Below are 18,166 nucleotides of genomic sequence, written 5' to 3' on the forward strand. Positions count from 1 at the left end.
CATACCACTTCACACAAAAAAATGTAGAAACCTTGCATCCATATAAGTCCATCTAAACATCCCACTTCGTACTATGTGTCATTTGCATCCTATCCACATACATTATAAATCCCACAGATGATGTTATAATATCTCATAAAACAGTCATTTCTATTTTTAATAAATTAAAAATAAAAAGTAGTTACTTATATTTACTCCAATATTTACCACTTCTGATGCTCTTCTTTTCTTCTTGAGGGTCCAAATGTCTGTTATCATTTCCTTTCTACCTGTAGAACTTCTTTTAGAATAGCTTGTATTGCATATCTGATGCTAATGAATTTGTTCAGCTTTCTTTGATATCAGAATATCTTTATTTTATCTTTATTCTTGAAGGAAATTTTTATTTGATATAAAATTCTTGGTTGATAACTTCTTCCCCAGCATTTTAAAGATGTCATTCCACTGTCTCTAGCCTCCACAGTTTCTAATGGAAGTCATCAAGATGAGTCGCCAGTCCAGGTTCGATGCATGATACTGGATGATTGGGGCTGGTGCACTGTGACGACCCAGAGGGATGGTATGGGGAGGGAGGAGGGAGGAGGGTTCAGGATGGGGAACACGTGTATACCTGTGGCGGATTCATGTTGATATATGGCAAAACCAATACAATATTGTAAAGTTAAAAAATAAAATAAAATAAAATTTTAAAAAAAGAGCTAATCATTGTTCCCTGTATTTAACGTCATTTTTCTCTGCTGCTTTCTAGATTTCCTCTTTACCTTAGGCTTTTAGAAATTCAATTACAGTGTATCTAAGCAGTACTTTCTTATATTTATTCTGCTTGGATTTCACTGAGGTTTTCTTGAATCTGTAAATTTATGTCTTCACCCAAGTTGGGGAAATTTTTGACCATTATTTCTTCAAAAGTTTTTCTACCCATTATCTCTCCTTGCCTTCTGGGATTCCAATTAAAAATATATTAGAAAGCTTGTTATAGCTCCACAAATTCTTAAGTCTCTGTTTCTTTACTTCTGTCATTTTCTATTCTTCTTCACATTGGGTAATTTTAAGTTCTCTCTGGCTCTTTGCTGTTATCCTCATTCTGCTATTAAGCTCTTGAAGTGAATTCTTATTTAAAACACTGTCTTCTTTTAGTTTTAAAATTTAAATTTGGTATTTTTATGGTTTGTATTTCTCTGCTGAGATTCCTTATCCTTTCATTCATTACAAACATATTTTCTTTACCTCATTTCCCCCTAAATTATAGTTACAGTCCTTGTTTTAGTCCTTGTTTGCTAATTCCAATATCCGGGGCATATTGGAGTAGTTATCTGCTGATGGCTTTTTCTCTTGAGAATGGGTAATATCTCCTCATTCTTCACCTTTGGATGGTATTCTGGACCTTCTGGATTCTGTTTCTGAAGACCATTGATATTTTTGTCTTAGCAGGAAATTACCTTGGTTGGACTAAAACTATAAACTCAAATCTAAGTTCAGCACCCTATCCTTAGGAAGCTTCTAGTTTGCTCTGCAACTGTATGGTTCAGAGGCCAGTCAGAGAATTTATACACAGAACTTGAGAACCTGGGGCTATATCAATCTAGTTCTCCCTGGGATTCATTTTTCATTTTCCAGCAGCTATGCTTGCCCTAAATGCTGCAATCTGGTTATTCTAGCCAGAAACAGTGTAGTTTTTCTGTCAGAATTTTAGTCATTAAATGCATCACTCACTTTATCTGCCCTAAAGCTGATAACCATTTTTTTAAAAGAAAGAAAGAAAAAAAATTAAAAGAAAATTCTCTTCATTTTGGTTCTCTTCCAGGTTTTGTCTCCCTTCTACAATCTTTCTGGGACCTTCAGATAGTTGAGTTACATATTTTGTTCAGAATGTATTATGGCTGTCTGCAAGAAGGTCTTTTGGTTAGGAGCTTATTCAGCCACACCAGAAGAAGTTTTAGTTTTTAATAGAGGATGTAACCCATTTATTATATTTCCTGTCATGGACATGCCTGATTGTGTTCCATGCTTTTTATTCTTTTTTTCTGCTGTTTCTTCTGCTTTCTAGCTTTTGCTTTAAGAAATATTTTTACTTTGATCCCTTGTCTTTTCTAGCAATTTGAAAAGTAGAAGGGGTATCTTAAATTCTAATATACTTGACAATATATATATTATTTTTTCCCTAGTTATCAGTGCCACAAATATTGACACTATCACTTAGGATCTGTAAACTCTCTATTTAAGGGGAACAAAATTTACAAATAAATAAGCAAGCAGAAACTACAAATATTCACTTAACCTTAATTCACTGTTATGATCAATTTTCTTATTTCCAACACTTCTTTTTAATAAATTCACATTTTAAGACCTCTTTCTTCCAGAGGACTCACTTTTTAAAAAAATCTTTTCATTCTTTATTCTCTTTCTGCACACTACCAGAGCTTTATAAGTGGTTTCCCCTCATCACTGATTTCATTTTCTATAGTTTCAATTCTACACTTCAGTGTTTCTAATACTGATTTTAACTGATTTAATTTAAAACCCCTTTATCACATGTTGCTTTTTTTAATTTCATCTGAATTCTTAGTAAAAAGGTTTCAACCCATTTGTTTGTCTTCTCTCAGCTTCAGATCAGATCAGTCGCTCAGTCGTGTCCGACTCTTTGCGACCCCATGAATCGCAGCACGCCAGGCCTCCCTGTCCATCACCAACTCCCAGAGTTCACTCAGATTCACGTCCATCGAGTCAGTGATGCCATCCAGCCATCTCATCCTCTGTCGTCCCCTTCTCCTCCTGCCCCCAATCCCTCCCAGCATCAGAGTCTTTTCCAATGAGTCAACTCTTCACATGGGGTGGCCAAAGTACTGGAGTTTCAGCTTTAGCATCATTCCTTCCAAAGAAATCCCAGGGCTGATCTCCTGAAGAATGGACTGGTTGGATCTCCTTGCAGTCCAAGGGACTCTCAAGAGTCTTCTCCAACACCACAGTTCAAAAGCATCAATTCTTCGGTGCTCAGCTTAGATCTTCTATGTTACAGAGTCTATGTTTCCCTTATTTTTAAAGAATACAAAACAATCTTCTAATGCTTGCTTACTTCTCTTTCCTACTTATTGTTCCCATATTAAAGTATTTTCTATTTACATAACCTTGAAAAAGGAGTTGTATGACTAATCTTCAAGAGCTCCTGTAACCTAAGATATATGGTGATTCCTCTTTCCCTATCCACCTAGTCGTTCTTATAATATTTCAGTCTGTACTATAGTTCACTGTTAAAAAGTGATAACTGACATCCTTGGCTTGTTCATTCTTGTAGTAGATATACCACAATGTTTCCAGGAAGCATACTTCTGTCTTTTGAACTGATATACATATATTTGGTATCATATTAAGAAACTCTCCATCTATTTATATGTCATGGTGTGATTACATCAAGATGCTGAATTTTGTCAAGTGCTCTTTTATGCTTTTATGGAGAACGTCAATGGATTTTTTTCTCCCTAGAAGTATTGTGTGTGTGTGTGCTTAGTTGCTCAGTCATGTCTGACTCTTTACAACCCCATGGACTGTAGCCTACCAGGCTCCTCTGTCCATGGGGATTCTCCAGACAAGAATACTGGAGTGGATTACCATCACCTCCTCCAGGGGATCTTTCCCACCCAGGGATCGAACCTAGGTGTCCCACATTGAAGGCAGATTCTTTACTGTCTGAGCAACCTGGGAAGACCCCCTAGAAGTATTAATATGATAAATTACATGAGCATGTGTGTGTGTGTGCATGTACCAACTTCCCAGTGATATCCAGTCTTTTATTTACTACAAACAGATTGGCTTGAGTAAGAATCACACAGTGTTGTTGCCTGATAATCTAAATAACACAGGATTATTCTTGGACATTGTAAGGCTATCTATAGTATTTTCATTATAATAAATAGTGAATTAAAAACTAAAAAGTCCAAGAGACTTCCCTGGTGGTGGTCAGCTGGATAAGAATTCGCCTGCCAATGCAGAGGACACAGGTTCGACCCCTGGTCCAAAAAGATTCCACATGCGGTGGAACACCTAAGCCCTGTGCGGCACGACTACTGAGCCCGTGCTCTAGGGCCTGCAAGTCCCAACTGCTGGGCCTGTGTGCCACAACCGCTGAAGCCCACACACCTAGCCCCTGTGCTCCACCGGGGAAGCCGCCACAATGAGATGCCCTTGTGCTGCAACCAACAGTAGCAGCTCCAGCTCACTACAACTAGAGACAGCCCGTGTTCAGCAATGAAGACTCAGCAGCAGCAAAAATAAACAAACAAATAAGAAACTAGAAGTCCACAATGCATTCCTCAAACAAGGGATTTTTTTCTTTTAGCACTTTTTGTTTTACTGTCAAAAAGCATAGCCATTTCAACTTGCATACTGTTTTTCTCTACAAAATTATATTCGTATTTTTGATTGAACAAGTTCTTACGTTTAATTATTAATTTCAATTTAATTAACTTAATCTACCAATCTATTATTAATTTGTTCTTAGAGTCTCCATGCACTTAATCTATAGTATTGCTTTTTCCTACTAGAATATCATGAAATTAACAAAATTTTGTTAGAAAGTGAGTAGCATATATATGATATTTTAATTTTTGTTTCTGGCTCTTCTAATGATCTGACAGTATCATCTTCAAAATGTAAAAATAGGTCTATTTGTACATGAGCATTTGTACATGTACATTTGTATTTACCTAAATGACAAAAATGCTAAATAAATCATTAACTTGAGAGTTTATAAAAGTAAGAAACTGAATATAAACTAAAATAGATATATTTTATCTAAAAACTTCCCAGCAATTTCCTATTCCTGTGGATCCTCTCTGCTTCAAGAATCTTAACCAGATTACCCTAGAAAATGTAAAACAGCACTCCATATGTTGTGTTACAAATAGTTAAAATACATTAAACATATTTTGAGTTTACAAGAAAGTAGAAAAATCCCTGCAGACCAGTAAACACTCAGGAAGCCAAAAGCCAAAGTAGTAATCATGAGCTGACACTGGTTTGAGATTTTAACAACTATGCGGTGTAGACAATGAGGCCATCGACCTGAGCAAGGCAGGACTTAGAAGGGAGGACTAGAAAAAACAGCGACACACAGGCAGTCACTCTTTGGTACCTTATTCCCTTCACCCCTCAAGTATCACTTCCCTTTCTTTACTTGTACTGGACTTTCCCAGACTACTACCTCCAGAGCTATTTTCTCTTCCAAGTTCCTAAATTCTGGCCTTGCTTTTACTGGCTAACAATTATTTTCTATTAAAATTAAAGGTTTCTAATCACTTTCTATTAAAATTAATAACATTTATCTACAAATTGACAATAAAGGTATAACTGTAATTTCTACCAACAACCTTTATTCTTAATTGATGCATTCTAACAAGAAATGGAGGGGATAAGATGAATGATGTGGAAGAAAGTTAAGCATAGCAGCTAAAGATAACAGAGGGGGGAAAAATACAGTGTTCTTCTCCTAGGCAGTATCTTCTGGACTTCTAGCCTCCAGATTATTCTGTCTTTATTGAATAAAGGCACTACCACCTACCCAGTTGTATGAGCCAGAAATTTAGAAATTGTCCTTTCCTTTTCCTCAATATCCAACCTATAACCAGGTGATACCCATTTTACTTCTTAACTATTTTTCAAATCTATCCTCTCTGTATCCTATATCAAGTTTTCTCAACCTCATATCTATTGATATTTTAGGCTTGATAGTTCTCAGTTTTGGGGGGGGGGGGGCATCCCTGTACACCACAGGATGTTTTGGCAGAATTTCTGACTTCTATGAGATGCCAGTAGCAGCACCAACTCCTCCTTACTGCCGGGTGGTGACAATCAAAGATATCTCTAACATTGCCAAATACCTCCTGGTTTGCAAAATACCCCCCAAGATGAGATCACTGCCTTATACCAAGTTATTATCATTTCTTGTTATTATCATATATTGTATATATAGCAATAACCTACTAGAGTGTCTCCCTGAATCCACCATATTACTGTACCCCATCCTATAACCCATTCTCCATACTATAACCAGAGTGGTATTCCAAATCCAATCTTACCAGTCCCTACTAAAAGCACTTTAGTGGCTTCCCATTTCTCTTATAATAAAATCCAAAATCCTTATTACTGCTTTATAAGGTCCGAGCTCTCACTTCTCCAGATTCATCCTGTACCTCACTGTATACTACTTCCCCTTCACTGGTGTATTCCAGCCACATTGGCTAGCTTTCAGTTCCTCAAACAGGTCATTCTCTCTCCAATCACTGCGCTTTGCTTCAACCCTCTGCCAAGAAGGTTCTTCTCCCACCTCGCATAACACTCTGAGAATAAGCAGAAGCTATTTTGAAAATAATAATAAGTATCCGGGGGCTAGAAATTAACAGCAGTAACCTAAAGAAAAAGTTGAATGCATTCTGATGGCTGGAAAAGAGGACATACTATACCTGGGATGGGGTAGAAAAAGATCAGTGATGACCAACAAGAAGGAAAGATAGAGGACAGTGTGTCAAAAGAGTCACAACCTACATTCTAGCCTCTGTTCTGTCACTCACTGTCCATGTGATTTCTTTTTAATCTATAAACAGGAAAACTAACTTTTTTGTTGTCCAATTCTATGAGGTTTAACAGATGTAACCACCAGTACAATCGGGATACAAAACAGTTCCAAACTCCCCCTCAAATTCTCTGGTGCTGGCCTTTTGTAGTCAAACACCTTATCACTCCAGGCCCCTGGCAACCACTGACCCATTCTTTGTCCTACACATTTAACTTTTCCTGACATTCAAACTTAATCTTCCTAAGTCTTGTTTCTTCAGTCATGAAGAAACACACACACACACCAGCAGGAGATGGCATATATATATAACATATATACCATCTTCTTTATATTAAAATAGTAAGCTACTTATGATGACTGATTGTCTGCCATGGTTAAAAAACCTGGTGTATGCTAAGCATCCCATCTAGATTCATATTTAGAAAAGGCTTTCTTTAAATTTGTGGCTAATGCCCGATTTTTGGAATCCTGCATCTTGGACCTTCGGTCTCCTCCATAGGGACGGCTCCATCTCGGATTTCTATGTGCTACCTTAGTGGGCCTATAACTTTGTTTACTCCTACAAAGCTATGAGCTCCAGAATGTTCCTAACCTCTCCTGTGGTTGGCCTTCCTCAGTTTACACACTGCAGTAGCTTGAGCAGCCACTGGCAATTTTCTTCTCAACAGTCTTTGCTTGGGGAGTCATTCTAAGCTTGTTCATGCACCTTGCTTTTTATGAACATAGCTTATCCTGAATGCCTAAAGGTAATACTGAAGATACTATTAAGTCAACAAGTCGCAGGAGTAGAGTCAAGCCTTCTGTCCCCATTGATGATCTAATATGAAAAAACTTATTGCCTTGTCTCATAGGGCTATTACACTAGTAAATCACAAGAATGAGATACAGAACATTATAAGGATTTTAATAAATGCATCTGAAAAATCATTCATAATTCTCTATAGTATAACAGATTATGTATAACTATAATTGTTTGAATAACTAGATCTTAAGGTATTGATGAACTAATTAATGTTTCCCTAAAATAAGGCATCTTATGGTATACAAGAAGAGTCTAAACTTGGCCTAACCCTTCTGCTGCTGCTGCTGCTGCTGCTAAGTCGCTTCAGTCGTGTCCGACTCTGTTCGACCCCATAGATGGCAGCCCACCAGGCTTCCCCATCCTTGGGATTCTCCTGGCAAGAACATTGGAGTGGGTTGCCATTTCCTTCTCTGATGCATGAAAGTGAAAAGTGAAAGTGAAGTCGCTCAGTCTTGTCCGACTCCTAGCGACCCCATGGACTGCAGCCTATCAGGCTCCTCTGTCCATGGGATTTTCCAGGCAAGAGTACTGGAGTGGGGTGCCATTGCCTTCTCCGGCCTAACCCTATTTATATATTTTAATTAATGAACAGCTGAAGATATAGAGGCCCAATTACTAAGCTTATAAATGTCATAGCTAGTAGGGGTAGCTAAAAATAATGTTAGAATCATACTTCAAAAATATCAACATAAATCAATAATATGGAAAAACATAGACAAATTAATAAGCTGAAACAGGAAGAAAAAAGAGATCAACTACAAAAATAGAGAAAGAGAGAGACCTAGTTTGACAGCAGCTCACACAGTAATATCTGGGCATATTAGTAGATTACAAATTCTCTATAAGTCATTAATGTGACATGACAATTAAAAAAAAAAAAAAACAGAACCCAAAACTCACACCACTACATTGCTCTTTTCAGGTTCAGTGATGAGCTCCATGTCACCAATTCCAATGATCAACTCTCAACCTCATTTTTCACCTCCTAGCAGCATTTAACAAAGGTGATCATCCATCTTTTTTGTACCGCTTCCCTTTTCCTTGTTCAACATACTCTTGGCTCTCCTACTCATTGGCTGCTCTTACCAGCTTCCTTTAGGACAGATGACTCCCAAATTTCTATCTCCAGTCCAAACCTTTCCTTGAAATCCAAATTTATATGCATCTGTCTCATAACCATAGACACCCCAGAACCCTACGTCTACCTCCCTTCCCAAATTAGCTTTTCCTATAGTCTTTCCCATTACAATAAACAGCCAAGTTACCCTTCCAATTGCTCAGGTCATAATCTTTGAGCCATTCTTGATCTTTTTTTTTAATAACCTATATTCACTCTATCATTAAATCCTTTTGACTGCCTGCAAAACCTGACTACTCTCACCACCTTCACTGCTCCGTCATCTGCCCTCAGGATTGTTACGGTCATCTTCTAAATGGTCTCCCTACTTCCAACCTTGAAACCTCACTCCCACAATCTATTCTCAATACTGCAGAGAGAACCTTTAAAAATACACATTTACTCAATATTCATTCTAAGCCTATTTACTGAGATCCAATTATGTGCAAGGCATTATTTCAGGTGCTTAAAATATATATATATGTGAAAAGAAGAGGTAAAAGTTGTTGCTCTCTTAAAGCTTTTGCATCCTGGAAGAGCACAGACAATAAACTATAAATACAGTAAAATAAATAAATAAATGAAGTACATGGTAGATCCATAAATGCTACATGAAAAAAACAGAGCAGGTAAGAAGAAGCAGTGCCAGGGGAAATGGGATGGTTTGTAGATTCAAATGGGAAATGAGTCTAGGTGTCATTGGCAAAATAACCTTTGAGCAAAGACCTGAAAGAGGAAAGGACTTAATCATGCAGATATCTGGTATAACAGCATTCCAGTCGGATGTTAACATTCAGTTCAGTTCAGTTGCTCAGTCATGTCCGATTCTTTGCGACCCCATGAATCGCAGCAGGCCAGGCCTCCCTGTCCATCACCAACTCCCGGAGTTTACCCAAACTCATGTCCATCAAGTCGGTGATGCTATCCAGCCATCTCATCCTCTGTCGTCCCCTTCTCCTCCTGCCCACAATCCCTCCCAGCATCAGAGTCTTTTCCAATTAGTCAACTCTTCACATGAAGTGGCCAAAGTATTGGAGTTTCAGCTTTAACATCAGTCCTTTAAAAGAACACTCAGGACTGATCTCCTTTAGAATGGACTGGTTGGATCTCCTTGCAGTCCAAGGGACTCTCACGAGTCTTCTCCAACACCACAGTTCAAAAGCATCAATTCTTTGGTGCTCAGCTTTCTTCACAGTCCAACTTTCACATCCATACATGACCACAGGAAAAACCATAGCCTTGACTAGACGGACCTTTGTTGGCAAAGTAATGTCTCTGCTTTTGAATATGCTATCTAGGTTGGTCATAACTTTCCTTCCAAAGAGTAAGCGTCTTTTAATTTCATGGCTGCAATCACCATCTACAGTGATTTTGGAGTGCAAAAAAATAAAGTCTGACACTGTTTCCACTGTTTCCCCATCTATTTCCCATGAAGTGATAGGACCGGATGCCATGATCTTAGTGTTCTGAATGTTGAGCTTTAAGCCAACTTTTTCACTCTCCTCTTTCACTTTCATCAAGAGGCTCTTTAGTTTCTCTTCACTTTCTGCCATAAAGGTGGTGTCATCTGCATATCTGAGGTTATTGATATTTCTCCCGGCAATCTTGATTCCAGCTTGTGTTTCATCCAGCCCAGCGTTTCTCATGATGTACTCTGCATGTAAGTTAAATAAGGCTGACAATATACAGCCTTGACATACTCCTTTTCCTATTTGGAACCAGTCTGTTGTTCCATGTCCAGTTCTAACTGTAGCTTCCTCACCTGCATATAAGTTTCTCAAGAGGCAGGTCAGATGGTCTGGTATTCCCATCTCTTTCAGAATTTTCCACAGTTTATTGTCATCCACACAGTCAACATTAAGAATACATAAAATACTATTTTTTGGTAGTATTCAACCTTCAATTGACCACATGATGGGCTGAAAGATACAAGATTTTAACTTGCTATTTTTATCTATATTTTCTTATATTATAATTCTTAAACAATGTCCTAATAAGCCACAAGTGCTTTTTCAGAAATGATAAATGAAGTATCAGAAACCACTTATGCAGGCAAGCTTTAAGTCTTTTCCCAAGATTCAATTAGGAATTTTTCCTTTCATTTCACTGAGTTTCTTTCATGACCCATAAAAAGCAGTTAGAAAGGCCAGTATTTTTAATATGCATATCGAATACTCAGAGAAAAACTGCAAGTGTGTCAAACACAGGAGATCACCTGGATTTAGCATGCTAAAACATTTTCAAATACAAATACCGACTGATTTTTCAAATTAAGTTAGCTATAAAACTTAGGATAAAACTAAGTCATCAGATTTATTAACATAATAAAATGAGTACAAAATTATGAATTTTTAAAAGCTTATTCATTCCCACCTAATTGGATAAGACTAGCACAATGTTTATTTTTACCTTCCGGTGGCCTGTTGGATGTTGCCACAACGACGACCCCATTTTTGAACAGATTTTCAAAAAGCTGTTTCAGAATCATGGCATCAGCAATGTCAGTGACCTATGGACAGCAACACACTTGTTTTATTTTAATTTTACTTCTGCTCTAACAAATTTGTTAATGGCTCATCTTTTTTTTTTTTTTTTAATATGGAAGTGAATTCCAAGAGAAAAATTCTAATTATCATGAAGAAAAGAGTAGATAATTAAAAGCATGGAAGACTGTAGTCAGTTAAACTTGACTCTTCTTTTTTGCAAGCCTATCATTTCTACACAAATTATCAAATGATTCTATGTTAACTTCTTTCATAGAACTACAGGTGGAAAGCACAGATAATTGTCCTAAACATTTAGGAAATCTAACTAATTAGAACTAACATAACCAACTCCCCCCTCATACTCCCGCCTCCTACTCCCATTACAGCCTCTCTCTCCAAATAAAGAGGAGAGAGGAAAAAAGAGAAAAAAAAAAAAAACACAGGCTGTTTGAGATTTCTAACACCTTTCTGGCAAAGGTCCTTGAAAAGGTGACTTTAAATGGTCATGGGACTTTAGAAATAAGGACAAGTAGCCTGTGAGACAAAATCAGCTGCTGTTGAAAATAGAATGATATGACATAGATACTATTGTGCAATTGTTGCACAAAACAATTCAACAGATGGCCCATCACAAAAATAAGCAATTTCATTGTTCTTTTTAAGTGCCTTCTATTACTGTCCATGAATAATCAAAAGGCACTGCAGTCATTTCCAGCACAGCCAGCCTCTGCTAACCTTCACAAACACAAATATTCCTTCTACAAAAAAAAACCAAAAACAAAAAAAACCAACCTTATAAGAATGGTTAACATGGTGCTGAAAAAAAAAAAATAGCTTCTGACTAAAACAGAAATAAACAATGCAGATAAAACTATTTCATCTAAGTTACAGAGATAATATGACCACTGATACTTTCTAAGATTATTTTTTAATCCACAATTAACAAGCAATCTTAATGATAATTTTTTTTTAAAAGCTTTTTAAAATCACAAAGAAATACAGAAATTAGGGAGGGAAGGAAGTTGACTTCACAAATAAATATATAGTGAAGGTTGATATTAATTATTGCACCTTACCCTATGAATATAATAACATGGTTTTGGATACTCTCAGTGTAAAAATGTTTTGATCTTCCTTTAACAGCACATTTTAGGTAATCTCAATAAAACTTATTTTATATTCATAAAAATATATCACACAATATATATCACATTGTTATTTTTAAACCATGCTAAAGTACACAGAAACTAGTGACATTTTTTCAAATTAGATCAAAATACTAAAAGTGACCGACTAAATGGTTGTAACACAACTAACAACAATCTGGGTGACAGAAGTCTAAATCACTTCTCTCTTTCAGCTGATATCTCACTCAAAAGTTGATTTCCTTCCCACCTGAACAAAACCAAATCAAACCAGGATATGGGAATGTGCAGATATTTTTTTTTTTTGCTGTCTCAGGCTTTAACTTTAAACCATTAACTAAAAAAATTTAAAAAGACCTAAAGAACTTACAAAGTGGTGATTAAAATGAAAAGGAAAGTGGTACTGATATTATTTAATTTGGAGCTTAGGATCACTGTCAAATTTTGCTTCCGCCAAAACACTCACAGAGAAGGCCCTTTTCAAATGCTTAAACACCAGTGGCATTTCTGATGAGAGGACAGAACAAGCTTGCAAATTTTAGAAGCAACTGCACTTTTAAATTGGATTCCCAATACACTGACTTTTAAAAAGAATGGTTATTAATTAAAATCACCCAATTTTAGAGAACAAAAATGATCATTTGACTATCTCACTGATTTTCTTGAAAAAAATTAAAATAGCTTTTGTGCCCTAAAGGTTCAGATAAGTGAAGGGACATTTAGCTTATAACACTGTGCAAAGGTTTAAACTGGAAGTTGAAAAAGCAAGCAATAAGGACTGGTGGTTGAATTATAATTTGTTGTTTTTGTATTACAGAATGTTTTTGCTCTAGCAGAGTAAATTAACTTGGAGAAGCGATGGCTAATTAATAAAGCAGGAGTCACTTGGTGTAGCCGGGTGCCAATGCATACTCTTTTGATCTTGTCCTTGCACTTGTTCAGCTTTGCTGGGGAACAGTAATTTTACAGTATAAGTGAACAGAAGACAATTGGCCACACATTCTTGAAGAGCGAGCTTTTTCATCACCCAGCATTTCATTACCACCAGGAACAAAAGAGAAGGCTACAGATTACCACTAAGGGTAGTCTGCTAATACAGAGTGGAGACATTTCATTAGCATTAAAGAGAAAAGATTTTTTTATGACCTAGAGTTGCTTTCCATCATGACTTGCTTAAGTAAAAAAAAAGGAAAAAAAAAATCTAATGGTTAATTTACATGTGTAAGTACTTGAGTCTCAGTCATCTACTGATTGGTACAGGGCCATGTAATGAGTGACAAACATAAGCATGCATTATTAGTAATTAGTATTAGCACAAAAATAAGCACCTATTTTTTATTAGCAGTTTTTAATAGCTTTCCTGTTTTATAAAAACGGTCAAAACTATTTTTTAAATGATATTGATAGCTTATAGAGGAGAATTTTGCATGATATTCTGCTCATCGGAATTCTTTTTTTTTTTGGACCATATTAGTAAAATATCTATCCAGTGTCCCTAAAAGAAACATGAGAAAACATTTTTTAAAAAATTCAGTCTCCTTCAGTATTCTGATATCTTCAGAATCATAAATGGCTTAATAATAAATATTAATATTCAAAGAGAATATAATGAAGACCCTAAAGAAAACTTTAAGGAAAACCTATTCTTTTATTTCAGTAATTAATAATTAAAACACATAAAAATATTCTATCTAGACAAATCTCTCAAACAAGAACAATGTATTTGATAAGAGGTAAAACTGAAATACTACGCTTGGTAAAACTGACCTTCTGCAAATGTAATCTGAATGCTACCAAAACATAATCTTAAAAAAGCCCTAAATTTAAGAGAAAATAAACAATGTATTATTGTTTTTAAGCAACAATTGTTCCCATTCATCCCCCTATAAAATAAATATTAATTAACACCATCTAATGGTCAATAATAATTAAAAATCAAGACCAGTAATAGGATTCAATTTTTAAAGTGAAGTGGTGATTGCAGATACACTGTCATAGAGATTAAAGTGCCTAAAAACTGCACTAGCAAATCAGCAATGTATGTACTAGGCTTACTAGGCTTAAGGATAATTTCTACATTCTATCATTAAAAGATTTTCTAAAAACCCACCTAGTTCTAGGTCTATATATTTAAACATATAATAGAAGACATATAACAAAAAGAACATACAACATAGCCTTTATTACTAGTGAATAAGAGCACTGATGATGGATTCAAGAGTTACCAGCTCTGTAACCTTGGAAAAGTAACTCAACTTCTCTGACCCTTAATTCTCTCATCAATCCAATAAAGGCAGTAACAACAACTACCTTGCAAAATCATTAGATATAGTAAATCCTCAAGAAATGTTCACTATGACTGTTACCTCTGTATGTTATATATGCGAGGATAAGACCATACGATTTTTATGTAACTGTTAAGAATTTTAGCTGTAGATGGAATGATACACAGCATAGCACAGTAGTTAGGAGCACGGGCACATAGAGAACACTCAGTAAACAGTAGCTAATATTATCACAGCATATACTGATAGAATAAAAGCACCCTCATAAATAAATGGTCATTGAATCCAACAGTTAGTTCACAAAAGATGGATTTAACAGTAAGCAAATATATACAAAAAAGACAAACCATATTATTAAAAGAATATAATTAAAACAATGAGATCCCATTTTTCACCTATTAGACAAAAATGCTAAGATAATTCAGAACATTGACAGGAAAAAATGCAGGTTGTTATATATGAAGGAAGTGGGCTTAGTTGGGGGAGCACTTCAATAACTTCAATAGTTATTGATACTAAGATTTATTCATTCATTTGCTCGCTCATTATTATTTGTTCATTCATTTATACTCAAGCACTATTCTAGACATTTGAGATACATCAATCAGCAAAACAACCTTCGAGTTTACACTCCTGTAGAGAAATATGTATAATAAGTAGTAAACAATAAATAAGTAGATATATGTCAGAGGTAATATATGTTATGGAAAAAAAAGGATAGGGGCTTTAGAAGTGTGGGAGTCAACTGTATTTTTAAACAGGGTATCGGCCTTGTTAAGGGTATAACTAAGCAAAGATCTGAAGAAGTAAGAGAGTATCATGATGGACATGTAGGGGAGGCCATTCCATGCAGAAAGTGCAAAGGCTTAGCTTGTTTGTTCTAAATTGTACAGACGCTGGGGTCAGAGTGCTGGTGTGCCAATACTCTGAGATATCATTTTATCTTCTTGATTTTTAGAAAAGGAGGACCAGTAGAGACCTGAACTGGCAGTTAACCCAGTTTTGATGTGCTAGAAGGAGCTTTTCTAAGACCAGTGGAAGACAGTCCACAGGATACTGAAATTAGGAAATCTAGGCTCTGCTCAATGATCAACTCTGCCCTCATTCTTGCCCTTATATTCTCGCTTTCCCTGGCTTTTCTCCAAAGTGAAAGTGAAAGTGAAGTCTCTCAGTCGCGTCCGACTCTTTGTGACCCTGTGGACTGTAACCTACCATGCTCCTCCGTCCATGGGATTCTTCAGGCAAGAATACTGGAGTGGGTTGCCATTTCCTTCTCCAGGGGATCTTCCTGACCCAGGGATTGAACCCCGGTCTCCTGCCTTGCAGGCAGACGCTTTAACCTCTGAGCCACCTCTGTTTAGCGATCTGTTTAGGCTCTGCTCAGTGATCAACTCTGCCCTCATTCTTGCCCTTATATTCTCGATTTCCCTGGCTTTTCTCCAAAAGGTATATGCAAATACTAGTCTTTTCTTGCATGCAGTGATAAGCTCCAAGGTTCAAGTTTGGTACTGCAGGGAAAACAAAAAAGCAAGACTATTAACATTTTTCATTCTAGGACATTCAGGCCAACTTTGCTCAAGGGAAGAGGGTAAACGCTACCATACTAGCATGCTACCCTGAAATACAGGAGCAAATAAAAGCAATCAAGTTGTTTTTCAGTCTCATTCTGTAGTCTTTCTGCATATTTTTTTCAGAACTCTGGTGAGAAACAAGTATTTGGTATAAAAACCACCAATACCTATGGTTCCCTAATCTATGAAGAAAATAGGATTGGGAAAAGTAGGGAACATTCAGTGAGTCTGAAAGTAAGAGTGATAAGGTTAGAAAGGAAGCGGGTGCTGGCAGGGAGCAGGGTTGAGCAAGGGGGATGACACCATCTTGAAAAGTGAAAGTCTTAGTCACTCAGCCGTGTCTGACTGAGTAGCCTGCCAGACTCCTCTGTCCATGGAATTTCCCAGGCAAGAATTCCGGAATGGGTTGCCATTCCTTTCTCCTGCCTTATAATCCCATCTTATATTCTGCCTTAGAGTTTAAGCCCTTTTAAGTTGGGTTTTCTGTTACCTGCAGCCAAAAGCATCCTAATGTATACCTCTTCTCTTTGCTTTTCTTGGGCTTTGGTTCATCCAGGTAAACCTCCTCCCATTAGAGGTAACAGATATTAAGGAAGATGACATTTCCTCACATTACTTTACTTCTATTCACTCTATTTGTTCTAGATCACAGGAAAATTTTTTTCAATACAGAAGATAAGAGCAAGACATAAATTGAATAATTCCTTTCTCATCAAAACTCTTGGCAAGAAACAGGAGATTCAGCTAAAGGAAAGGGCTTGTTTATACTTGAGATCCCAGGATGAAATAGCACTGAAAGCACCTCCTGGGAACTGGTGCTGGAAACTGGCCTGAAATTACAGGTTGCTCTGGAGAGCTCAGCAGCTGCCTAGGGAGGACCCTGGTACTCCTTCCGCTAATGTGATTCAGCTACTTCCTAAATCTCTTTGTTCTTGGCTCATTACTAAGTGGGAACTTCCCTCTGTACCTTTTAGTTCAAATACACAAGAAAAAATGTATGACTGGCTTAATCACTAGGCCACACCACACAAGTCCACGGGTGTTGACAAGCTTGTAGACTAGCTACTCATAGATCAGATGTCCTGACATGATCCATGTGACTGTGGGACAGATAGGGTCCTATAGAAAGGAATAAGACTCTTTAAGACAACTGGGGTGAATGAGTAAATGAATGAATGAACCAATTCTGGATAAAGTAGGAGATGACAGACAGCTGCGTCACATTCACTTTCTCTTTGTTAGCAAGCAACATTTTATAAGCAAGGGATCTGTCTCCCTCTTGATCTCCCCTAATATATAATTTCAAAAATCTTTTCTGTTGCCTTACATTTCATTTACAATACTTGATTCATCCCAATAGATAGTTGCTTTTGTTTCCTTCTTCACAACCATGTATCAATCTTCTAAAATTTGAACTCAACAGAGAATATCCAGCAATCAGACAGGTTTCTATTAAGACCTCACTATGAGGATGGCAATATGATTTTCATGGGCCCTTTAACCTTCAGAAGACCTTTCCTCAATTAAAATATATTTAAACATATATATAAATATACATCTATATACATATAAATTACATTTTATAACTGTGTTGGTATAAACAAATATAGTACAGATACAGACAGATACAGGCTGGATTCACTATTGATATATTCATTTCTTCTCCAAATTATAAAAAAAATTATTTTCATGGGTCCCTTAAAGTATCATGGACTCTCAGCACTGTACCTGCTGTGCCTAGTATGTAATTTGGCCCTGCTTGGCATAAATCTTCTCGGGATCTTTGCACAACCAGATTTTTATCTTCTCCTAACATTCCTAAACAGTCTTATCAATGGTCCTGCCAACTCTATTAGTTACTTCCATCATGCAGAATAACTATTTAATAGAATTAAGTGAAGTAAGGACACTTTGTAAGCCATGAATTTGTTAACAAAGTTTGGGTAATAATATACTTTAAAAATTTTAATTTCAATACCTTTAATCAAAAATTTAATGTGTTGAATACCTGATAACTGTGGCAAAAGAAGGTACTCAGAGTCATGTACCTCAAAGTTTCTCTTGTTTAAAAAGCTGACACAACACAAGTAACATACAGAAGTAGTGCTTTGTTCACATCACTGGTTTCCCTCTTTCAATAAAACTTCTGTTTCTAAGGGGAAAAAAAAAATTTAACTCTGTCGATTCAATTT

At 36.5% G+C, this 18,166-nt stretch overlaps 1 protein-coding gene across 1 annotated transcript in view; it reads right to left on the bottom strand.

The window, feature by feature from the left end:
- Positions 1 to 18,166, bottom strand: part of AFG1L (AFG1 like ATPase) — a 197,836-nt gene that overhangs the window by 119,001 nt on the left and 60,669 nt on the right. Inside the window, exon 6 of the mRNA XM_019967261.2 lies at positions 10,897 to 10,996. Within this exon, the coding sequence (XP_019822820.2) occupies positions 10,897 to 10,996 (100 nt within the window). The remainder of the gene's footprint in view (positions 1 to 10,896; positions 10,997 to 18,166) is intronic.

This window comes from Bos indicus, chromosome 9 (genome assembly GCF_029378745.1).
Source record: "Bos indicus isolate NIAB-ARS_2022 breed Sahiwal x Tharparkar chromosome 9, NIAB-ARS_B.indTharparkar_mat_pri_1.0, whole genome shotgun sequence".
Classification (NCBI taxonomy): domain Eukaryota; kingdom Metazoa; phylum Chordata; class Mammalia; order Artiodactyla; family Bovidae; genus Bos; species Bos indicus.